Source organism: Cervus canadensis, chromosome 3, assembly GCF_019320065.1.
Source record: "Cervus canadensis isolate Bull #8, Minnesota chromosome 3, ASM1932006v1, whole genome shotgun sequence".
In the NCBI taxonomy this organism is placed as follows: Eukaryota; Metazoa; Chordata; class Mammalia; order Artiodactyla; family Cervidae; genus Cervus; species Cervus canadensis.
This window is the reverse complement of record NC_057388.1, coordinates 68,228,102-68,251,912: the sequence shown is the minus strand read 5'-3', so window position 1 is coordinate 68,251,912 and position 23,811 is coordinate 68,228,102. Positions and strand designations below refer to the sequence as shown.

At 36.7% G+C, this 23,811-nt stretch overlaps 1 protein-coding gene across 14 annotated transcripts in view; it reads right to left on the bottom strand.

The window, feature by feature from the left end:
• ADAM22 (ADAM metallopeptidase domain 22) overlaps positions 1–23,811 on the bottom strand; it is a 225,008-nt gene that overhangs the window by 32,661 nt on the left and 168,536 nt on the right. For all 14 annotated transcript variants that reach the window (XM_043463389.1, XM_043463392.1, XM_043463391.1 and 11 more), the window contains exons 18-25: positions 19,357–19,437; positions 15,331–15,381; positions 15,049–15,112; positions 13,241–13,346; positions 10,833–10,952; positions 7,587–7,755; positions 4,376–4,490; positions 1,054–1,144 (exon numbers count right to left, since the gene is read on the bottom strand). In XM_043463389.1, the coding sequence (XP_043319324.1) occupies positions 1,054–1,144; positions 4,376–4,490; positions 7,587–7,755; positions 10,833–10,952; positions 13,241–13,346; positions 15,049–15,112; positions 15,331–15,381; positions 19,357–19,437 (797 nt within the window). The remainder of the gene's footprint in view (positions 1–1,053; positions 1,145–4,375; positions 4,491–7,586; positions 7,756–10,832; positions 10,953–13,240; positions 13,347–15,048; positions 15,113–15,330; positions 15,382–19,356; positions 19,438–23,811) is intronic.

The window sequence follows — 23,811 nt, the reverse complement described above, 5'->3', positions numbered from 1 at the left end:
CATAGAAAGTTTATCCTGGCAGTCAACTAATTACTCTCTCTTTTCAGCCAAAATAACTTCAGTGTTTTGACCTCACAGCCAGCAAAACCCATACACTAGTTTAAAGAGGTGTCTTTTAATTCAGTTGGATTAAAACCATGTCAGGCAGTGATAATAATAATAACGAATGATTATATACACTATGCTAGTCAATGCCTAGTCAAAAATGTTTGCTTCATTTAAGTTTTATTTTATTAAACATAAGTTATTTGAATACTAAGGAAACTTTTCACATCATAAGTTGAAGTACTTAATAAGAGAAATGAGCATATTAAGTATACAAAAAGTCTGGAATGTGTGAAGTCATTTACTTAGCTAAATGCTAAGGGGATCCAATATTCAAAAGTTACATAATGTGTAACTTTTTAAATCTTGCACATAGAACCAAAGAATTGTAAGCTGAACTTTGAAGCTTAAGTATTAGGTTTCTAAAAGTTGTAACTTACAGTTGAATTTTAATTTTAACACATTACCTCTCTGAAGAGTTTTTCCTTCCCACAAAACACTCACAAATTTAACAAATAACAAAGTCTTCTTCACATTTGTTGGGGAGAGGTTTGGCTCTTGGCAGAATCCCTGCTCTTAGCAGGAAGCACTAAGGAGCAGATCCTGCTCTTGATCTTGTTGATATCACCCTTGCTACTAAACACTATGCTCTCTAATACACTATCCTGCCTACATTTGGCGGAATGGGTTTAAGTCAAGAGAATCTGCATCACTAAAGAGCCAACCAACACAGCCTTTGTATGAGACACAATTTAGATTGATTTGTATTTCACGTAATGGTTTTAAAATAATATTCAGTATTTTTAGAAGGGAGTTAATCTCAAAATCTAAAAAATGATAAATTATTGTTACTTCTAATTATGCCAAGGATCATCATGGATTGAATATTGAACCAGACCAATTTTCACTGAAGGTTTATTTATCCAATGATACAAAAATTTCTAGAATCATTTAGATAAATATTTTAAAGTACAGTTTGACAGTAATATACTGAGCCATTTCACTTACTTATAGCCCCATGCAGTAATTCCTAATATGAGGGCCAGCACTAAAATGGTGCCAGCAATTATGCCTATTATAATATTGGTACCAGCAACACCTGGGGGGAGAAAAGAAACAACGAAGATCAGTGAATACAGATGAAATCTTGATGTAAAATTCTTTCATGAACTTTATTCTCCAGATTAATGATCATTACACTAATAACATTTGTTTTAAAAAGTGAGCATTTTTTCCTTTATACAGTTTTAATTTTACAGAAGCTTTTCCCCAAATTTTATTTATTTATTCAGATATAATTGTGACAAAACACTGTATCAGTTTCAGGCATATGACAATGATTTGATATTCCTATATATCTTGAAATTAAAAGTAGGTATTTTTAAGGGAAGAGAAATCAACCATAACTTAGCAATTTGATCAACTGTTTTTTGAAAAATAATTATTTGTGTATGTTCCCTTTTAATTCTTGTCCAAGTGCATTTTGAATGGTTTTATTTTCCATGTATTTTTCTGGAAAATATAATGAGGTCATTGAATTAAAATAAAGAATAAAGATAAGGAGAAGAAAGGAGTATCACTATACAGCACAAAACCCCTGGGGAGGAATACTTAGAAATCATCTTTTGGACTCCAACCTCTTCCCTAGAAATTCTCGAAATGTTATTGTTCTTATCACTCCATTTTCACAACCAATGTAAGGTCCTTATTTTGTGTGATATTTTGTCTGTGTAAATATAAGCTTCTAAAGGGAGAAAACATGGCTACAGATGGTCAGGTGGTATCGATGATAAAAGACTGTAGTTCCCAGTCTTGGCAATAATGGCTGTGGTACCCGGGAAACACAATGGAAAATACAGTCGTGAGCTGGAGACGTGCTGATGACCTGTGAGAGCGAGGATGCCCCAGAAGGCAGGGCCAGGGCAGGGCTGGAGATAAGAACTAGGTGATGGTACAAGAGCAGAAAAGGCAGGCTGGAGGCCTGCCTGGCTCCTGGCTCAGAAGACCTGTTTGGTTGATGGACTTTATACCCCGTGTTAAATTGCAGGGCTCTCACCCAGGGCAGCTTGGTTAGCTCTTTGCTGTACTCCTGAGGAATCCAAAGCAGTAATCATGGATGACTGGAACAGATGCCAATTCCCCATGACGGAGTGGCAGCCTCTCTGTCTGGGAGCCCTCGGGAGTCACATGCGACAGCAGGACTCAGACAGCCAGGAGACTGGCCGACTCCACCCTGCCCCGGTCGTCTGTGGGATCGGTGGGTGAAGATACCAGAGGGCTTCTGGGGCACTGGGATTTTCCCACTCTAAGACCTAGCCCATCTCCCCTTCCTTTCTTTCCAGAGATTTAACAGGCGTGAGTGCTTAGTCACTCAGTCATGTCTGACTCTTTCCAATCCTTTTAACTAGCTTGGCAGGTTCCTCTGTCCAGGGGATTTTTCAGGTAAGAATGTTGGGGTTGCCATTTCCTTCCTCAGGGGATCTTCCCAACCCAGGGACTGAACCAGCATCTCCTGTGTCTTCTGCATTGCAGACATATTCTTTACCCACTGAGCCATGGGGAAAGCTCCAGAAATTTAACAGGGATCAATAGACCCTGATGCTGGGAAAGAGGGCAGGAGGAGAAAGGGGTGACAGAGAATGAGATGGTTGGATGGCATCACTGACTCAATGGACATGAGTTTGAGCAAACTCTGGGAGATAATGAAGGACAGGGAAGCCTGGCATGCTGCAATCCACGGATCAGAGTCAGACACGTCTGAGCGTCTGAACAACAATAATAAACTCAAATGCTAGTCCTGATTACTTCTAAGTAATAGTATGACTTTTGACAAGCCAGTTAAATCCACAGACCTGAAGAGGCTTCTTTCTGCATTAAGTGCAGGAACCAGCCCCACAACCATTGCTAAGACTGAAGATGCCAAAATCCTAATCACTCTGTGAGTTTTATTATGAAAGTCACATTGACCAATATGTTTAACCTGTATGGATGATTAGAATGAAAATAATAATTCTCTCACTCTTTGGAGCTGAATGGACTTCAGGACTTGAACATTATTTTATGCAGAGGAATACTCAATAATGAAATGATAAAAAATAGTTTAAAAAGGAACATTCATCTTCAAGGTATGTCTTCTTTCCACTATCTGCATTTAATTTCTACTTCTCCATTTGGGCCACTCTTGCTTTTAGAACTACACCTGCTGCTTCTTATCCATATCAAACTCCTTCCAGGCACCTTGGCCAAGATTACTACTTCCAGAATTACCTACAGTAGAGGCTACCAGAACTGGAGTTTAATATAGATGCAGTTCTTTAAGAGAGAATATTAAAGTTAACAAAATATTTTTAAAATCAATTCAAATTTTTCCTCATTTACTTAGTCCCAGTATATAAAACGGAGAAGGCAATGGCACCCCACTCCAGTACTCTTGCCTGGGAAATCCCATGGATGGAGGAGCCTGGTAGGCTGCAGTCCATGGGGTCGCTAAGAGTCGGACACGACTGAGCGACTTCACTTTCACTTTTCACTTTCATGCATTGGAGAAGGAAATGGCAACCCACTCCAGTATTCTTGCCTGGAGAATCCCAAGGACAGGGGAGCCTGGTGGGCTGCTGTCTATGGGGTCGCACAGAGTCGGACACGACTGAAGTGACTTAGCAGCAGTATATAAAAAGTATAAAATATAAAATCAGACACTTAAAAATGTTGACTACTTTCTTCATTTAAAAGAAATACTAGGGCTTCCCTGGTGGCCCAGTGGTAAGGAATCTGCCTGCCAATGCAGGAGACACAGGTTTGATCCCTGGTCCAGGAAGATTCTATAAGCCATGGAGCAACTAAGCCTGTTCACAACAACTATTGAGCCTGTGTTCTAGAGCTCATGTTCTGCAACAAGAGAAGACACCACAACGAGAAACCCACACTCTGCAACTAGAGAGTAACCCCCACTCACCACAATTAGAGAAAGCCCATGCACAGCAACAAAGACCCAGCATAGCCAATAAATAAAAATTAAATTATATTAAAAAAAAGATGCTAGGATTTGTTGTTAGTCCAAATAAGTACAATACTTGGAAAATATCAGCCTGATATAGAACAAGGTATGGCTAAATCAATAGACTAAGTTATACTCAATATTTCATATTACAAGATAATGGAAATAACTGGTTTCATAATGAGGGCCCCAGTTGTACACTGTAATTCATTATTACGTGGATTTAACTTATATTTGAATTATATAAAAATAATCCAGATGAAGCTTAGGAAGGGCAGTTTTCTCTTTCCTTGTGCATAAAGACAACATAATGGGACCAAATTAAGTACCTACCATTGCCAGACAGCGTAATGCCAGCCTTTGCATCATCATTGTAAGGGAAGTAAGTGCTGCAGTCTTCACCTACCCAGTGTCTGTTACACACACACTTCAGCTCATTACTGCAAACCTGAAATCCAAAATCAATCTAGAATCAACACTAACTCTTAGCTACAGAGGCATGAAAAATAAACATTAATTTTTAAAAATAAAAATTAATTGTGTTAATTTCTAATAATTTATATGCCTAGAATTAGGTAGGACTGGACATTTATTGGTACTCTCTTCCTATTTCTAATTACTTACTAATTATCTTACTCAAAAAATATTTTCTAGAGAGCAACAGTTGACCCAGAGGAAACAACAAAGTTTAAAAGAGAATTTACATTTCTTACACAAAAATCTATGATCAATTTGAATTTTGTTAACTCAAATTTTATGAGGGAGATTTTTAAAAACTAAGCAGAATTACAATCATTTTCCAATTATCCAATACAAAGTTTTCTTCTTCTAAAGAAAGGCTCTTTATACCAAACTTTTATTCATCTTTTAGAAAGCAGATAAGATAAAGGGAAATCTGACAAAGACGAGGGGACGCCTGAGGCTTTGCAGTGGTCTGAGAAGAAAGCTTCACAAAACCATAACCTGGGCATCTCAACCCAAGCTCCAGAGCTTAGCTATCTCAGGGGTCATGGAATCTGAGAAGTCCCTCAAAGCCTAGGGGAAAAATTCACATAAACTGGCACCAAACTTTTAAAAATTATCAGACAATAATCTTCACCTATATATCCAGGAAACAGAACCTATGTTTCTGCTCTAAAGTCTTACTATTCAAAGCAACTTTGGAAGGAATGAAAAGTAGGAGAATTCAGTCAGGGTAAAGATCAGAGAAGTTCTTTGGGACTCAGGTTTGATTGATGGATTTCTCATTTCTGTCTGCTTGAATTTGCCAGAAGACAACATACATGCAGATTTAACTGTACTATAAATACGATCCACAAATTGCAGATTTCAAATTAATTCAGATTAGCAACTTTCTGCAGATTAACAAATATGCAGGAAGAAAAAAAAAAAAAGCCTGAGTTTGAGACCCCACTTCACCGACTATCTTTTCAACAGATCAGGTCAATAACCAGGTCAACTGGTTTTTCCAAGTATGTTTCCACATCATGCAGCAGCATCAGTGATACATTGACAAGAATAGCGACACTGTTGTATAATGATCATAATAAACACATTCACAGCTGACATTATTGAATATTCACTGTGTCACAGGGATCAATCTAAGTATTATGTATCAGTTACAGGTGTTAATTCATTGATTCTTCACAACAATCCTGTATCCTGTATCCTAGGCAGTATTATTATTCCCACTTTATAAAAGAATAGAGTAAAACACAGATAGGCTAACTAATTCGCCCAATCTCACCCGGTTAGTAAGGAGGAGAGCTGGATTTCACACTCAAACTGTCTGGTTCCAAGCCCACACTCTTAACCTACATGATGTAATGTATATAGAGAATATCTACTGTATTTTACATCTTAATTTTTGTCACATATACAAAGTTGAGTCACTGTAAGTTAAAAACACATAGGATATAAGCTTTCTGTATTATGCATAATTATTATAAATGATTGAATGCTATTTGCCACCTGATTTACTTGTGTCTATCACACATTTGTGTGTGCATGTGTGCTAACTGGCTTCAACTGTGTCCAACCCTTTATGACCCTATGGACCGGAGCCTGCCAGGCTCCTCTGTCCATGGGGATTCTCCAGGAGAGAATACTGGAGTGGGTTGCAATTCCCTCCTGCAGGGGATCCTCCTGAACCAGGGATAAAACCTGCATCTCTCAGGTCTCCTGCACTGGCAGGGGGGTTCCTTACTACTAGCGCCACCTGGGAAGCCCCATCACCCATCACTCATTTACTCATTCCTTAAACAGTTAATTAGCACAACTCTGTGTTACATGCTCAGGATTTCTAGATGAATAAGATACAGTTATTCATAAGCATTATGATCAAGAAATTATTCCATTATGCTTTTCTCCCATCCCCCAAAAGCATCTCTCCCTAACATCCTCTTACTTATAAAGGAAAGAAGACTGGCAGATTCCTTTAATCTAAGGAGCAAAACTAATTCCTATATACCTTCTCTATTCTCCTGTACCAGAAGAATTCCTATTCTTAGGCAAAAAGTAACAATTACTAAGACCTCCCTTAGAAAAATTCTTGGTGTATCCCTCACGGATATACATAGAATAACTAGGATTGAAGGCTTGTCCTTCCAGGACAAGGATTCTCAACTGGATAGTATAACCAGAAGGAACCCAGAGAAGATAAAAAGAAAATCATGGCACATGCTAAAAGAAAAAGATTCAAGAAATTTTCGTTAGTGTAGGAATTCCTACTGAAAATGACAAAACTTGTCATATATCTTGTCAGATATATGCGATAGAATTTAGCCTTTTAAATACCACCATTTTTTCTATTTGGGCTTCCCAGCGGGCACAATGGTAAAGAATCTGACTACCAATGCTGGAGATGCAAGAGACTTGGGTTTAATCCCTGGGTCGGGAAGATCCCCTGGAGAAGGAAATGGCAAACCACTCCAGTAATCTTGCCTGGAAAATCTCATGAACGGAGGAATGAGACAGGCTACAGCCCATAGGGTCACAAAGAATCAGACCTGACTGAACACCACCAGTACCACCATTCTTTCTATTCATCTCTGAGCTTCATTTCCTTAACTATTCTGCTTCTATTTCTAGATGTTATCCTCAGCTGGTGCCCACTGTTTTGGTCCAGGCAATTATTTATGGTCTAACTGGCCAGTGCCTAAACCATACCAATTGTTAAATATTGTGGCCACTGCCCCTACTTTGTACTCCCTTTTTCATCCCATTATAGTTTGTTAACATTTGTCTCCTAACTCACTTGTGGAAAACTCATATTATATTAAATTAGATCAATTTAACCTAATAAGAGTGGAAAATGGAAGAATTTGGTTAGGAAAATAAAACGTTTTCTCATTCTCAAGCTTTCACAGATTACACAACAGAAATATACAAATGACAATGACCACATGACTGTTTATATCCTAGCTGGAGAAACATGGACAAGCATGTTTTCCGTTATTACAGAAACAGGCAGTCCAGGGTCATACCTGTTTCTCTGATATAAAAGAACTGCATAGATCCCTATGGTGAGGTGGTGAATACTTACTCCATTTCCTGAACAAACAGCGCCTTCTTTATTGCTTAAGCAAGTACTAAAGTTGAAGGAAGCCACAGGAAGACACCTGTGTTCTAAGCACATCATCTTGGGACCACAGGGTGTCCCGTCTTCCACATAGCCAAGGTCGACATCTTCATCAAGCTTAACATGCCCGCCACTAAAAATAAATTGAGAGCAAAAAGAAAGTGGTATTCCATTAATTTACATTTATCTTGAGACTACATTTAAAAACTTAAAGTAGGCAATATCACTTTCTCTATTTTCTCTTTATTACCTAATTTTAAAAGTAGCATAAACATTTTCAATCTCCAAATGGAGAAAGCAATTGAATCTTTTGATCTAATTATTTTCAGAGATATTTATATACCTTAGGATTTAAACATAATTATTATAATAAGGGCCTGAAATGGCTTTATCATTTTCCTTTGGCTACTATGCCATGTACAAGTCAAGTAAGTCATTATTAATAACATTTGATTTGATACATAAGTACCTTCAGGATTTTAAATACATTTCAAACAAAGATGAGAATTTTTTAGTTTTGGTTACATTTCCCCAAAAGATTGTTCTATTTACAAACTACAGTTGACCTTTGAACAACATGGGGGCTAGGGGTACCACCCCTCCATGCAGTTGAAAATCCAAGTTCCACATCCACAGATTCAACCACTGGGGAATTATGTAGTGTTGTAGCACATACTTATAAAAAAAAAAAAAAAAGACCTGTATTTACTGAAAACAACATGCACATAAATGGATCCTTGTAGTTCAAACCAGTGTTACTCAAGGGTCAGCTGTATATTTGAGAATGGCTAAACTACTGCAACAACTATTCAATATAGCAACCCATATATTAGGCGGGAGTGAAAAAGAAACAGGATAAAAACAATCAAATAAACAGGAGAGGGACTGAAAATGTATAGTCATAATCTATTTATTCATATAGTACCATGTCAATGCTACTACAAAAATTTCCATTCTTATTGTTTATTTATTTTTATCAAAATTATGCATGCATATAGTTTTATGAGTTAAATAGGCAAATTGGTTTTTACAATGCAGTGAAGGGATCCATCGCCCCTACTCCTCTTATATACTTCCCTGGAGGAAATCACTTTCTACTTTTAACTGATTCTTTTGTTATTTATGTACATATTTTTAAATAATGAGTTTGTATCAATATTTTTAGTTTTCCTATTTTCAGTATTATCAACTGACTGCCCTCTATGGAATAGTTAAATCAACAACAAATCGTGCAATGTTAGGACTTATTAAATGAGTGATATAGTACACCATAATTATACCTTTTCTTTTACTTGTATGTTTCATTTTCCCTCAGAGTAGCAAATCTCTTATTTGTTCACTGAATTATCTATCAGTAACTCAAAATTACTCCAACCCTGCTGTCAAAATCTCCACTTAAGATGTGTCTGAACATTAGTTCATCTTGCTGAAATAATCTCTCCTAGAGTTTCCACTTGGAGTTACCCTGCTCCTATCTGATCTGGTTGGCCCCTGTAAATGGTACAGAGCTGGGTATCTTGGCTTTCTCCAAGATACTATTCATTGGAGGATCGCCCCGTCTTTCTCCACAGTGTATATCTTGTTTCCTAAATTCCCTATGTTTCCTTCTTAGTTTTCTTCTGTATTTTGGTGGAGCACAGTTTCTAACAGCTTCCTGAGAAAGGACTTAGGGGAGTAAACTTGGGGGAAACTGATCTAAATGTCTCTTTATTTTCTACCCTCACACTCGATTCATATTTTGCCTGAGTACAGAATTCTACTTTGGAAATTATTTTCTCCATTGTCTTTTAGATCCCAGCACTCTTTGATAGATTTGAAACCATTCTAATGCCTATTCCTTTTTTTTTTTTCCTTCTGTCCTCTCTGGAAACAGTTGGGATTCTTTTTCCTTAGGTTCTGAAATTTCATAATGATAAGTTTTGATGTATTACTAATTTGACTGATTTCACCTTGCACCTGGAGAGCCAGGTAATATGGAAATCCAAGTCCAAAGGTTCTAGATAACGCTCTTGGAGTTAGTCATTGCTAATTTCCTCCCTGCTGTTTTCTCTGTTCTTTATTTCTATTCTAACATGGTGAGCTTTACTCTACGTCCCTTTGTTTCTTTTACTCTACTTTCTGGGAGATAATTTCAACTATTGAGTTTAAGGTTTGCCATCATTTTTTTTTTAATTTCTAACAGCTTTCCTTTGTTTTCTCTTAATGTTCCTCATTTTTTAAAAATTCTACCCTATTCTTGTTTCATGATAGAAGTATCTTAAAATATTTATAGGTAGTTGTTGCATTTTCTGATCCTTTCTCTCTCTCTCTTTTTATGTTAGAGTCTTTCTTCACAAATCTGGTCATCTGTTTATATTTGAGTTGGGGAACCAGACAGATGATTGGAAGTTCTGGGACTTTCTGACTGAGTATCATTAAGGCTAGACCACTTCTATATACTTCTGATAACTGATTTTTCTGCTGACAATCAGCTTGGAAACCTTCTATTTTATTCTTTGCAGACTGTAAAGCTCAAATCTTTCATGGGAGGGTGAGCAGTCACCAGCTTAGCTGAGTCAGGAAAGTAAGCTATAGATCTAACAGCTTCTCTAACAGAGTTCACCTATCTTTTTCATTTGAATTTCTTCCTCCATCCCCAAGTCCTTTATTCCCTCTTCCAGAAGTAGATGAGGCTGCCCATTTTGAGCCTTTTGGGACTGGCAGTATATATTGAGTCAGTTTATTGGTTTTCCCCATTATTGACTGAGGACTTCAGAATTTTTAGTTTTGATAATCATCTGCCACACATTTATTTGTTCTCTATGTTCTAGAATCTTGTTGCTGCTGTTTCCTCTCCCTTTTTCTGCTTCCCTATGGACATACAAATTCTAGTAAAAAAAATCTATTTAGTGTCACTTTAGTGTGATTCCATAAGGGAGCAAAAGAAGATGCATCTATTTAACCCACTGATACGAATGAAATGCAAACTAAACCCTGCAAGATTTAACTGAACAACGAAACATAACTCTAGCTACCATACAATAGTCCACATTCAACTAATTCTTCCCTTCTTTCTATCTGTTCTCTGTCAGGATTTACTCAATCATCCCTATGGACTAGAATCCATTTCATCTTACTAACATACATATGAAATTAAAACAGAAGCAATCCCAAGCTTCATTCCTGGGAAATAAGATGGCTAATGTTCTCACAGAATGGTTAGATCATTACCTGCAGTTTAACGTTCTTCCCTGTTGCACAACCAAAGTAGACGTGATTTCACCATCAAGTTCTCCAAGTCTTGGGATGTTACCAATGTTTGTACACAAAAGGTAACCACAGAGCACATCCCTGTGTTAAAAAAGTACCAAGTATTTACTTCTTCCCTCAAAGATACAGCAAAGTCTGTACAGTTAGAGCAATAATGTTATCTTACTTAAGCATTTGTTTTCTCATCAACTGTACTATTCCTTCAAATTACAAGCAAAACAAAATAACCTCAAATTAGTTTACTCTCGGCTTTAAAAACTGTCTTCTCTGAAACTTTTGGTGCACCAAAATCCCAACCACGTTCTAGATTTTCCTTTATTGTCCAAGTATTTATCTAAAGCAAATTACCCATCAAATGGACTTCTTTTATATCTGAATCTCTTTCCTCATAATAGTATATCACAGGATATACTAAGACATTTTAAAAAATATTTGATAAGTGAATGAATGAACTTTGAATGAGTATTCTTTTAGAATACAGTGTTTTCTTCAACCAATGGCACCAGAATTAAAGAACAGATTATATACTTTGTGACTTCTCAACCACATAGGATCATGATTCCTTTTCCAATATATTCTACTTCTCCCCCAGCTAGCACATACAATTCTAATTTAACTTGTAAAATATTTCCATTTGTGTTAACTACTATCTTACATATTCTCTATATTTAACACATTTTAATCATTAATATAGATAATGATAAACATATTCTAATAAATGTCTTGCAAAGACTTATTAGCAGGCCAGCAACTATATATGTAAATGTTAGACTTTACCATACAGAAAAAGAGAAAAATTAAGACTTGCACCTATCACCAACATAGAAAAATATTGTATTTTTGTACTTTAATACAATAAAGTATTATTGTATTAAAAATAATTTTTAAAAGTTATATCATCACATTATTATATCTATCATAAATAAAAATGTTTTTTAACATAGAAGAGATATACATTCAACATTTTTTATTGGAGTTTACTAAATACTTTAGTATATATTAAAAACTTTAGACGATTTTTATTCTTAAGGAAATTATACTCTGGGCAAGAAGAGAAATTACATACGTTAAACATCTATAAAACATAGAGTTAGTGACAAGGACCATAACAGTAATGCAAAGGATGCAGGAGAAGAGGGAGGTGATTTATTTCCAGGGGAAATAAATAATAATAAAGAAAATAATAAAGAAAATAATCCAGAAATAATTTACAGAGTAAGTGCTATCCAAGGGGATGGGGATGGGTAATTTTTTAGATAGGTAAAAATTTTTTATGGAGTATAAAGGGTACTTCCTAAAGTATGAATAGTACACATACCCATGTGGAAGTAGGACAATAAAATCTATTAGAAATGGCCAGGTTTGCTAGACTTCGAAAGAGTAGAAAAGAAAAAAACAAAATATGTAGGTTGGGGAAAATTACAGAAGAGGTACAGTGCCAAGCTAAGGTTCCATTTCATGGATTAAGCAAGATGGTATGACATTCAGCAAAGTGGTTAAGAGAGAATTCTAAAACCAGACTGCTGAATTCTAATTCTGCTCCTATTATATCCTAGCTACATGACCTTAGTCAACTTAACCGTCTCAGTTTCCTCCTCCATAAAACAGGGCAAACTGCCATGAAGATTAAATGACATCACTTATGTAAAGTGTAATACAGTTCCTAACACATAGTGTGCACTCAATAGATGTTATTCTTACTATTAATTAAGTATGTGGAACCAATGAAATTTGAACAAAGAACTGACATCATCAAAAAGGTTCAGGATAAGATTATTTTGATGGGATCATGCTAGACACTGCTGGCACAGAAAACAGAGGTTTCTGTATTAGTTGAAGAATTGACATAGGTCTTAGTTGGGGTAATGCAATAGGCACAGAAATGACGAGATGAATTAAAGAAAAATTGTGGAGGAATGAAAGAGAAGAATAAACATGATTTGCCATTTGGATAATGAGTCAGAAAGACGGGAGCATCAAGGATCACTCTGAGGCTTCTAAACAGAAGGAGAGTGAGATAGTAAGATCTGTGGGGAAAATAGTTCTTTATTAAAGTCAGAGTCAGATAATTCCATCTATCAGCACTGAGAACATTCTGTTGGCTTTAATTTTTGTTGCCTTTGAGATGCTGACAGGTGTCTTCTAGGTGAGAAAGACCTAAGGCAGCCATAGGCATCGCCTGAGCCTTAGAAGAGAGGTCAGAATACATATTGAGATTCAGAAACCCTCTGCAAAGGTGGTGTTGGAACCCTGGGAAGAGATGAGGGAAGGAGAATGCTTTATGGCATGCAGAAAACAGGAAAGTCCTGGTCACTCAAGAAGTAGTGCCTGGAAGTAAGGTATAAACTCGGCTGATTTCTCCATCTCACCGTTTGTTGCACTGTATCCACGTGTCTTTGTCTTTCCCACAGTTACCCTTCTCCGTGCCTTCTATATTCAGTTTCTCATAGCAGTATTTATCTGATGACATCACATCTGAAGCAGAACAGAGTTTTCTATCAGTGAAAGATATACCATGTGAGCTGTTCAAGTGTTTGCAGTAAGGGGAAAACACTTGTGAAGAATCCTCTTTCACTACAACGTTACCAGTTACAAAAGTTGTACCCATGCTTCACAAGAGTTCCCCATACCAAAAGCATCCATCACTTGGGTACATTTCTCACAACTGCTCATTTAAAACTTGAAAACAAATCTATTTAAATCTTTGATATGATTCAGGCTGTAAGTTCTAAGAATAACACTCCTGAGAATTTAGCCAATAATTGGGGAAAGATGCTACCAAATGGTTCATTGACTAATGTTCAATGCTTTAATCTCAGTGCCAGATATAAAGCATGAATTTTTCACGAGCAACTTTTATGAATCCTAAAGACAATTTTATTAAAAGAATGATGCACGATAATTAAAGACTCAAGAAAGAGCAGTATTTCCACCCTGTTTATTAATTCTTTTTTTAAAATTATTATTATTTTTTTCCTTTATTTGTATTAGTTGGAGGCTAATAACTTTACAATATTGTAGTGTTTATTAATTCTTAATGGCTATCAAAACGTTACTCTGCTTGTAAGCAAACTTGAATTCATGTTAAATCTCTGACTTTCAAATAACATTTTAAGTCATGTAAGCATTTTTGTCAGGATTTTATTTTTGCTAAAGCCAAGGTCAGTTTATGGAGCTATCCAAGATTTAGATCAAAACAACTTTTGCAAACTAATCAAAAAATGACTGTCAGTGTATATTTTTTAAACTGATAATGTTTGATAGTTTCTTTTCCTACTTCTTGCTGTCAGCCACTAATTTTTCTCAAGAGGAGAAAGCAAAAACTGTATTTCTTTGTCCAGAGCATAAGCCTACATAACTAAAATGTTCTCCCATCCCAATGTTTCTTTAGTTGTTCAAAAGAGAGCATACACATCCTTTCCCCAAAGGATTATAGCCAGTATTTGTGACAGTTAAGGGTTATCATTATCTTTATAGCTTGCTTTCCAATATAAATCATCCTTTCAAAGAATTTGAAGCAAAAACTTCTTTCAGGAGGGCCAGTAATACTTTTGGAAAAATATAACATTTAAATATGCATTCAAATTAAATATGTTTTAGATATAAATGTTACATATTTCCTTCTGAAAATCTGCCAAATTTTGAAAGGAATAACATTAAAATTTCTTTCTGATATGACAGAGCTACCTTAACAGAAATTTACCTATAACTAGGAAAACCAGCTAGAGTTTGAGAAAGAGAGATAAGAAAGAAAAAGCAACTCTAGCTAAAAGGCCACAGTTCTTATCCAAGGGTGCCCCACTTGGGGTCCATGTCCATTCCACATGGTTGATGGGTTTTGCCTGAGGATACTAAGTTAAAGATAGCATAAGAGGAGCAGAAATCCAGGTTTGCGTTGTTCTCCAAGTTGCATATCCTAGAATGGATTTTACCTGCCTAGCAGCAAAGGCACTTTCCACCAAAGACATGGCTAACTAGCCAAGATGTATAGAGCTGTGTCTTATCAAAGGAGGTGCTTTTCTCTAATTTCCACAAAAGTGCTCCTGCTAAGAGCTGCAAAGGCTCTGAAAGTCCCTGAGTCATAATAAAGTGGTTGGAAAATTACTTCCATCCAGTTCACATGCCCTTGGGCCAGACACCATACTCAGAGAAGGCTCAAACCTTGTTATTTACTCACTTTGCCCCCAGATGTATTTGCATTGTCTATCCCTGGTTTTACATCTTCCTCCAAAGCAAATTCCCTAAAATGAAAAAGCATACCCATTAGCAGCACAATGTCTACTTCCATCGAGTAACTGAAAAATATGTCTAAGAAAACTAATAGATGAGTATTATAAAGCCCTTTTATCTTCAGAGTTGACTACAAAACATTTAATATGATCTTCCTATCTTGATGAGACTTAGTATTTCTTTCATGCTGGTATATAGGAAACACTTAGGTAAAGATGAAGCAACCTACCTGGACACCATCACATGAATAACCATCCATCTTATGAATATTGGGGGCACACTAGGAAAAGGAAACAGAAATATGAACCAAATGCACAGCAAGATATTAAGATGAGCTAATCTCTTTAAAGGTTTTCATTTTGAAAATGAAGTCTGATAATATAGGGTAGTCTCCCAAATCACCTGAAAATAAAAAAACAAGATCAAGAGAAAACAAAAGGAAATGTAACAATTGATGCATTTTCCCCTAAAAATGTGGATCTACCAGAGGAAAAGAGCAGTTGATTTGTAAATCCTTATTTACAAATAAAAAGAACCAACAGCAAAGACTCAGCTAACTTACACAGACACTCCTCAGAGTAAGATAAAAGAAAACACAAGACAAAGTCAGAAGGATGCCACCAGATGGAGCAACAGATATGGTTTCCTCTTTTTTAACCATAAGAAGTAACAGTTCTTATACTTAAAATGATTCTCAAATGAAAGTCTACCTTGGACATGTCAGAAAAAGACATGTTTTATAGCCACCCCCCCACTTTTCTTCCCTTGGAGCAATTGCAGAAAAGACTGCAAAAGACTGCAAAGCATTCCTATATGGATAGAAACAGAGTGTAACTTTAAAATTTATTATACATTTTTCTATTATTATAGTAATTACATACTTATTTGAGAAAAGTTAGGAAATGTAAAAAAAAAAAAAACAGGAAAATTGAAAGACCAATGTCTCTAATATTCCCACCATCCAGAGACAACTATTTATTATAATTTGGTACATTTTTTCCTCTACCTTTTTCTACAAAAATGTGGTATTTTATAATATAAGTATAATCAAATTATAGATAATGCTTTATATTCTGTTTCAGCCCTTCACTTTCATCATGCAAATTTAGTTGTATCATAATAAACTATTTTGTAGGTATCATCCTTATAGCTATAACACATTCCCTGAGCTAACAAGCCATATAATCAATGTATTAAAATATTTACTTACAGTTATCTCAAATTTATGCTGTTACAACCAATGCAACAAGAACACCTTTGTATGCACATAATTTTCAGATTTAAAATTCTTTTAAAATCCTGATTATCACATAATTACATTTTAAAGAAGTTGCTTTAACTAGTACAGCCACTATGGAGAACAGTGTGGAGATTTCTTAAAAAACTGGAAATAGAACTGCCATATGACCCAGTAATACCACTTCTGGGCATACACACTGAGGAAACCAGATCTGAAAGAGACACGTGCACCCCCAATGTTCATCGCAGCACTGTTTATAATAGCCAGGACATGGAAGCAACCTAGATGCCCATCAGCAGATGAATGGATAAGGAAGCTGTGGTACATATACACCATGGAATATTACTCAGCCGTTAAAAAGAATTCATTTGAATCAGTTCTAATGAGATGGATGAAACTGGAGCCCATTATACAGAGTGAAGTAAGCCAGAAAGATAAAGAACATTACAGCATACTAACACATATATATGGAATTTAGAAAGATGGTAACGACAACCCTATATGCAAAACAGAAAAAGAGACACAGAAGTACAGAACAGACTTTTGAACTCTGTGGGAGAAGGTGAGGGTGGGATGTTTTGAAAGAACAGCATGTATATTATCTATGGTGAAACAGATCACCAGCCCAGGTGGGATGCATGAGACAAGTGCTCGGGCCTGGTACACTGGGAAGACCCAGAGGAATCGGGTGGAGAGGGAGGTGGGAGGGGGGATCGGGATGGGGAATAGGTGTAAATCTATTGCTGATTCATGTCAATGTATGACAAAACCCACTGAAAAAATAAATTAATTAATTAATTAAAAAAAAAAAAAGAAAGAAGTTGCTTTAATATACTTTCATTCCCAGAGCCCATTACGTAATCATTCATTGTATCCCCATCCTCACTAGGTGTAAGTTTAGGGAAGCAGTGCTAATTAGACAGTAAGAATGCAAATTTTTAATCTCTTAGGATGACTGCTTTTAAAATAAAGCATTTTTAATAGTTAAAGTACGGCTTCCCAGGTGGCGCAGGGGTCAAGAATCTGCCTGCACAGGAGATGCAAAAGATGCCGGTTTGATCCCTGGGTCAGTAACACTCCCTGGAGCAGGAAATAGCAACCCACTCCAGCATTCTTGCCTGAAAACTTCCATGGACAGAGGAGCCTGGTGGGCTACAGTCCATGGGTTCGCAGAGTTGGACATGACTTTCTGAGCACAGCACAGATACACCACTACTGATTCTCTCTTCTCTAGAGAAAAAAAGATGTGGGCAGTCTTCACTTTGCATGGCTCCAGTGTGAAGGAATTTCACTCACTATGGTTTTGTTAAATGACACCAGTACCCCAAGGACACAGTTCCAATTTCAGTCACCATAGTAGATTAAGTGTGAATAACTGCATGAAGAACAAACTTTGAAAAAAAAAAAAAAAAAGAACAAACTTTGCTATTAGCTCTTCAGTCCACCGATCACTTGGTAAATAAGATACGGCCATCACAGTTAACAGCCCATCTAGTCACTTCTTTCAAAGTCTGTCAGGATTGATCACTGAGCATCTGTTCATTCAGTTCATGCACAGATAACAGAGGACATAGCTTGTTGCCTTTCTTTCTCTGGGTTATATCATGTGGCATCTTATAATAAAACTGAATAGTTGAAAGAGGAAACTGGCCAACAAAGGTGAAAGTACAGCAAAGAAATGAAAAGTGATAACACTGGAAGAGAAATTAAAATCAAATGTAAATAGCACGACAGAAAAAAAAAATCAATGACTATGGGAATGGGATGCTGATACCACTGTTCAGCAAAAAAACTTCCCATTCAGAACTTCACATCTCTCGGATATTTCATGACATTGAAAGCACAAAGGATCATGTCAAAAAACTGACCCAAACTTAGAAAGAAGAGTAGCAATTCAACAAGGCATAGGAAAGACGCTCACTAAGTATCATAAGGTTTCTGACCAGGAGAAGGCAAGCACAGCTCAGTTTTTTATAAAGAAATAAGTTTTTTACAAAGTTTTTAATAAGTTTTTTTACAAAGAAATAAAATACATTAATTTTCAATATTTTCATTTTAATTTAATGTTAGCTAAATAAACATTAGTTCATTTTTTTCATTTCCCTATTCATTTAAGACCAACAGAAAGGGAGTTTTTAATCACCTGATATTTTTTAAAGATCACAGAATAATTGTAAATTTTTCCATTGATTACTACAATACTTCACATGGTTTCAGCTTTTATGGTCACTTTTGTGATCCTTCATTACAATGCAAAGCAAGCACTGCCTGTATACACGTACACGGAGATCTGTGATCGCCTGTCAAAGTTTATTAACTTCTGTATCTTCCCTGAAGTGAAAGTGTTAGTCGTTCAGTCATGTATGACTTTTTTCAACTCCATGGACTGTAGCCGGCCAGGCTCTTCTGTCCATGGAATTCTCCAGACATGAATACTGGAGTGGCTAGCCGTTCTCTTTTCCAGGGAGTATTCCTGACCCAGGGACCCGTGTCTCCTGCATTGCAGGCAGATTCTTACCATTTAAGCCACTAGGGAAGCCCTTATCTTCCCTACTGACAACTAAATGATATTAAATTCAAAAGCAGCAATTAGTGGCAAGCTGTTTCAGGTAAATAAAAGTCAAGAGAGGCCCTGTCTCAGAACCCAATATCCTGTGGTTCTCTCTGCCTTACCTGACTCGTTCCAACCAGTTGAACAGTCTTTCTGTTTCCTCCTTCACTAGCTAGACTAAACACAAAAGCCTTTTATTCCCGATTTTCAACAAAAACAAAATAGTTAAGGCAGATATACAGTCTTAAGATTAGTTCAACATTAAGACAAAACCACGCTGAACATCTGCTCAAGCTTTGATTACTGAAACTTCAATTCCCAAAAAATTAATGAAAGGAGAGGAACAGTTGACATGAAAGAGAAACATGAACATCTTACCCATTTCCATTCCATCTGAGGGTCAGTTCACTAAACAAGCTCTTACTTTTTCCCCCTTGGATTCAGAGAAATTATTCATAAGTTACCTGGCTTGAATTTCCAGAGCATATTTCACGAATATCACAATCATTTACTGCTTCACGGCACACGGTTCCCATAGGCTGAAACTAAAATGAACAAAAGTCAATGTGCAAAACTGTCAAAGGAAAAAAAAAACAAACCTCTTACAGTATCATCTTAAAAATGCAAAATGAAATTTTTTGGATAGGAATACCTTAAACTAGTTTAAGATGAAAATCTGTGAAAACCATAGCTACTGCATGAAAATGTTAATTTAATAGTTCTCAGGGCGAGTTTCTCACATATGAAATAATCTGCATAGTTATCACACATAGCCTTACAAGATCTAACTAAAATAGGATGTGCTTGATGGTACATCTGTACCAGAAGGACAAGCCAGTCCAAGTTCCAGCACTTCTTTCTTCCAACTAGCTTATGGGTTTATATTTTATCCTTCATTCTTACTAGCACTTTTATCATATTCTTTTTTACCTCATCAGCTAAGAATTTGAAAGTTACATTTTGGACTGAATTGTAAAAGTTAGGGGAAATGGCAAAGCTATTTCCTCTCATGATTTCCTTTACCATCTTCTCTTCTCTTCTCATCATTTTTTTTTTTTTTTACAGATCTATAGCTTGGTCTTTTATTCCCTTTTAATGTTTCTATTATTTGTACCTGTCTGTAAGAGTCTTCTTTGGTCTGTTTTCAACTCAAATATTTTTTTTAAGTGTAGGAGTCATATAAATTTGTATGCTTGTTGGATTCAGCAGTTGCAAGAGTATTCATTAAAACAAAACAAAAAGATATATATATAAAGCTACCATCTTTCTCTTTTCCTCTTCAATCCCACTCTCCTTCTTGCTCTAAAAGGTTACTATTTGGGGCTAGGTCCTTATATGTTTTTAACTCTGCTCACACAAGCATATACAGTATTCTAGACCCCTTCTCTCCCCCACCACACACACACATACAACTTTCATCTTCTCTCCCTTGTTCACCACCCCTCAGGCAGTTGAGTCTCCTATTGCTCATAGAACATGAGCAGCACACTGCCAACTCCAGTCAGGAATTCAACAGATACTTTCCAGAAGGGCTGAACAAAATTTTGTGTTTGTTCATTCATTCATCAAGCATTTACTAGGCACATGTGCTAGGCACAGCCTGTGGAGATTCAACAGAAAACAAACACAAGAATCTTGTTGGCAAGGAACTTATATTTTAGTGGGGATGATATCACTCTAATGACAGAAAGTGAAGTGGAACTAAAGAGCCTCTTAATGAGGGTGAAAGGGGAGAGTGAAAAAGTTGGCTTGAAACTCAACATTCAAAAAACAAAGAACATGGTATCTGGTCCCATCACTTCATGGCAAACAGATGGGGGAAAAGTGGAAGCAGTGGCAGCTTTTATTTTCTGGGGCTCCAAAATCACTGTGGACAGTGACTGCATCAATGAAATTAAAAGACTCTTGCTCCTTGGAAGGAAAGCTATGATAAACCTAGATAGCATATTAAATATGTGATGTCGGCAGAGACATTACTCTGTTGACAAAGGTCTGTATAGTCAGAGCTATGATTTTTCCAGTAATCATGCATAGATGTGAGAATTAGACCATAAAGAAGTCTGAATGCCGAAGAATTGAGGCTTTAAAATTGTGGTGCTGGAAAAGACTCTTGAGAATACCTTGGGACAGCAACAAGATCTAACCAGTCAATCCTAGAGGAAATCAATCCTGAATATTCATTGGAAGGACTGATGCTGAACCTGAAGTTCCAATACTTTGGCCACCTGATGCTAAGAGCCAACTCATTGGAAAACACCCTGATGCTGGAAAAGATTGAAGGCAAAACAAGAAGGGGAAGGTAGAGGATGAGATGGTTAGATAACGTCACCAACTCAATGGACATTAATTTCAGCAAACTCTGGGAGATAGTGAAGGACAGAGGAGAGGGTGTGCTGCAGTGTATGGGATCATCAAGAGTCAGACACAACTTAGCAACTGAACAACAACAACAAATAGGCCATAAAAATAAGGAAACAAGCAAGATAAGTTAATTTCATATACTCTGGTTCTTTTCCTCCTGGGAATTAGTACAAGCTACAATTCTAGAACTTCTGAGGTAGAAGTATGAGCAGGTTTAAGGTACAGTTCATACAAGAGTGTAAATGTTCACGAATTGTCAGTAAACTTCCAAAAATAAGCATGGTAAAGGAGGACTTGTAGTAAGGGCTGGGGCGAAGCAGTAAATCAACCCAAACCACTGCCCTCTTGGAATTTTCATATAAAGAAAAGAGAAAATGAGTAAAGAAATAAATAAGCAATATTTTACAGGAGTTCCCAAATCATGCCTCCAGGACAATTCTGGTTGCCTGTTTGTGTTGTATATGAAGTTTTATTAGAACACTGCCACATATGTTTGCTTCTGTATTTTTGATGGGCTGCTTTCAAAGAAAGAGTTGAGCAACTGACATAAAGACCTTATAACCCACAAATTTGTCCCTTTACAGAAAGTGTTTGCTAACTCTGATTTATAGATTAAATTATTATAAACACATATAGAAGAAAACAAAAATACACAAGCTTTCTCATTTTGCTCTTCTGATTCCTCTTTTCCATTCGCTCTTCTACTTCTGACTCTTCTAGGAGCCCAGGGTGGGGTGAGATGGGAGTATGGGGTAGAGAAAATGGCAGAAAAGATCTTACTTGACTGGTAAAGTTATGACTCATATTCTAAGATAGTTAACCATACCATTTTATTTTATGTATTTTAATTCTATTATTTTGTACTTGCTCCTTTCAATGATTATATCACAAAGAGCTTAGTTCTAAAAATCCAAGAAAAAAATGGCATAACTGACTGCATTTGATGGACCAGTCAGTTCAATCGCTCAGTCATGTTTGACTCTTTGCGATCCCATGGACCGCAGCACGCCAGGCCTCCCTGTCCATCACCAACTCCCGGAATTTACTCATGTCCATTGAGTCGGTGATGCCATCTAACCACCTCATCCTCTGTGATCCCCTTCTCCTCCCACCTTTAATCTCGCCCAGCATCGGGGTCTTTTCAAATGAGTCAGTTCTTTGCATCAGATGGCCCAAGTGTTGGAGTTTCAGCTTCAATTTGATGGATGTGCAGACTTAAAACATTGAGGATTAAAGTATATGATTGGGAATCCCTAGATGGCAATTGGAGAAACTGACAGAATAAACAGTTGAGGTAGACAAAATGAAAAAAATATCTCTTTCATATTTAGTTTGGTCTTCGTTTTTTAAAGAGTGCTTTCAGAGATCTCTGCCAGTGCCTTGCTTCTCTTAAAACTCTGCCAGAGACACAGTGGTGAAGTGGGGACGACAGATCTGGGGTGTAACTGCACAGTTATTCTTTACTAGCTGAGTGAGACTATGCAAGTTATTTCACTTCCCTGAAATTGGCAATGCTCAGCAGGAAAACATCTGGATAATAATATCATTCCCCAAAGTGTAGCTATGAGCACCATCTAAGACAGCAGTCTCAACCAGGGGATATCTGGCGATGTTTAAGATGTCGCAGTGTCATGACTTGGAGGGATGCTGCTGGTAACTGGGAGGCAGAAGTCAGAGATGCTGCTAAATAGCCTACAAGACGTAAAATAACCCTCACAATAAAGAACAATCTGGTCAAAAGTATCAACAGTGCCACAGTTAGGAAACCTGGATACAGGATGATATAATTTGCAAGTACTTAGTACTGTTTCTGGCACACAGTAGGGCATTTAATATGATAGGTTCATATTTTGCCCTCTCTTAACTCATTAGAGCCAATTAATCAGCAAAGAATCAGTAAGAGAATGCTGTGCATGTTTATTCATTCATTCACCAATTATTTACTGAAGTCTTGTTCCAATTACAGTGTAAGTGCCTGGCTCTGCCTCTGCAAAATGTACAGACTGGAGGGAAAGAAAGATATTATACCTTAGAAATAATATGAAATTATACCAGATTTTATATGAGAAAAGAAAAAATAGATTTCTTTTAGCAAGGTAAGCCCCAAATTACCATAGTCTTGATGTAAAGGCTTAAATATTTGGAGACAGGCATGACGATGTTATTGGGAGAAGGAAAATAGACAAGGTGTATAAAGATGCTTTGAACAGTAATGCACAACACATGAAAGGTGTTTTAATGTCTACAAAGATTTCCTTTGTTGCCTCAACAGCTAATACACAAGATATTCCAGGTTGAGCACCATGAAAAGGAGATGACACCACCCTTATGGCAGAAAGTGATGAACTAAAGAGCCTCTTGATGAAAATGAAGTGAAGAGGAGAGCGAAAAAGTTGGCTTAAAACTCAACCTTCAGAAAACTAAGATCATGGCATCTGGTCCCATCACTTCATGGCAAATAGATGGGGAAACAATGGAAACAGTGACAGACTTTATTTTGTGGGGCTTCAAAATCACTGCAGATGGTGACTGCAGCCATGAAATTAAAAGCTCCTTGG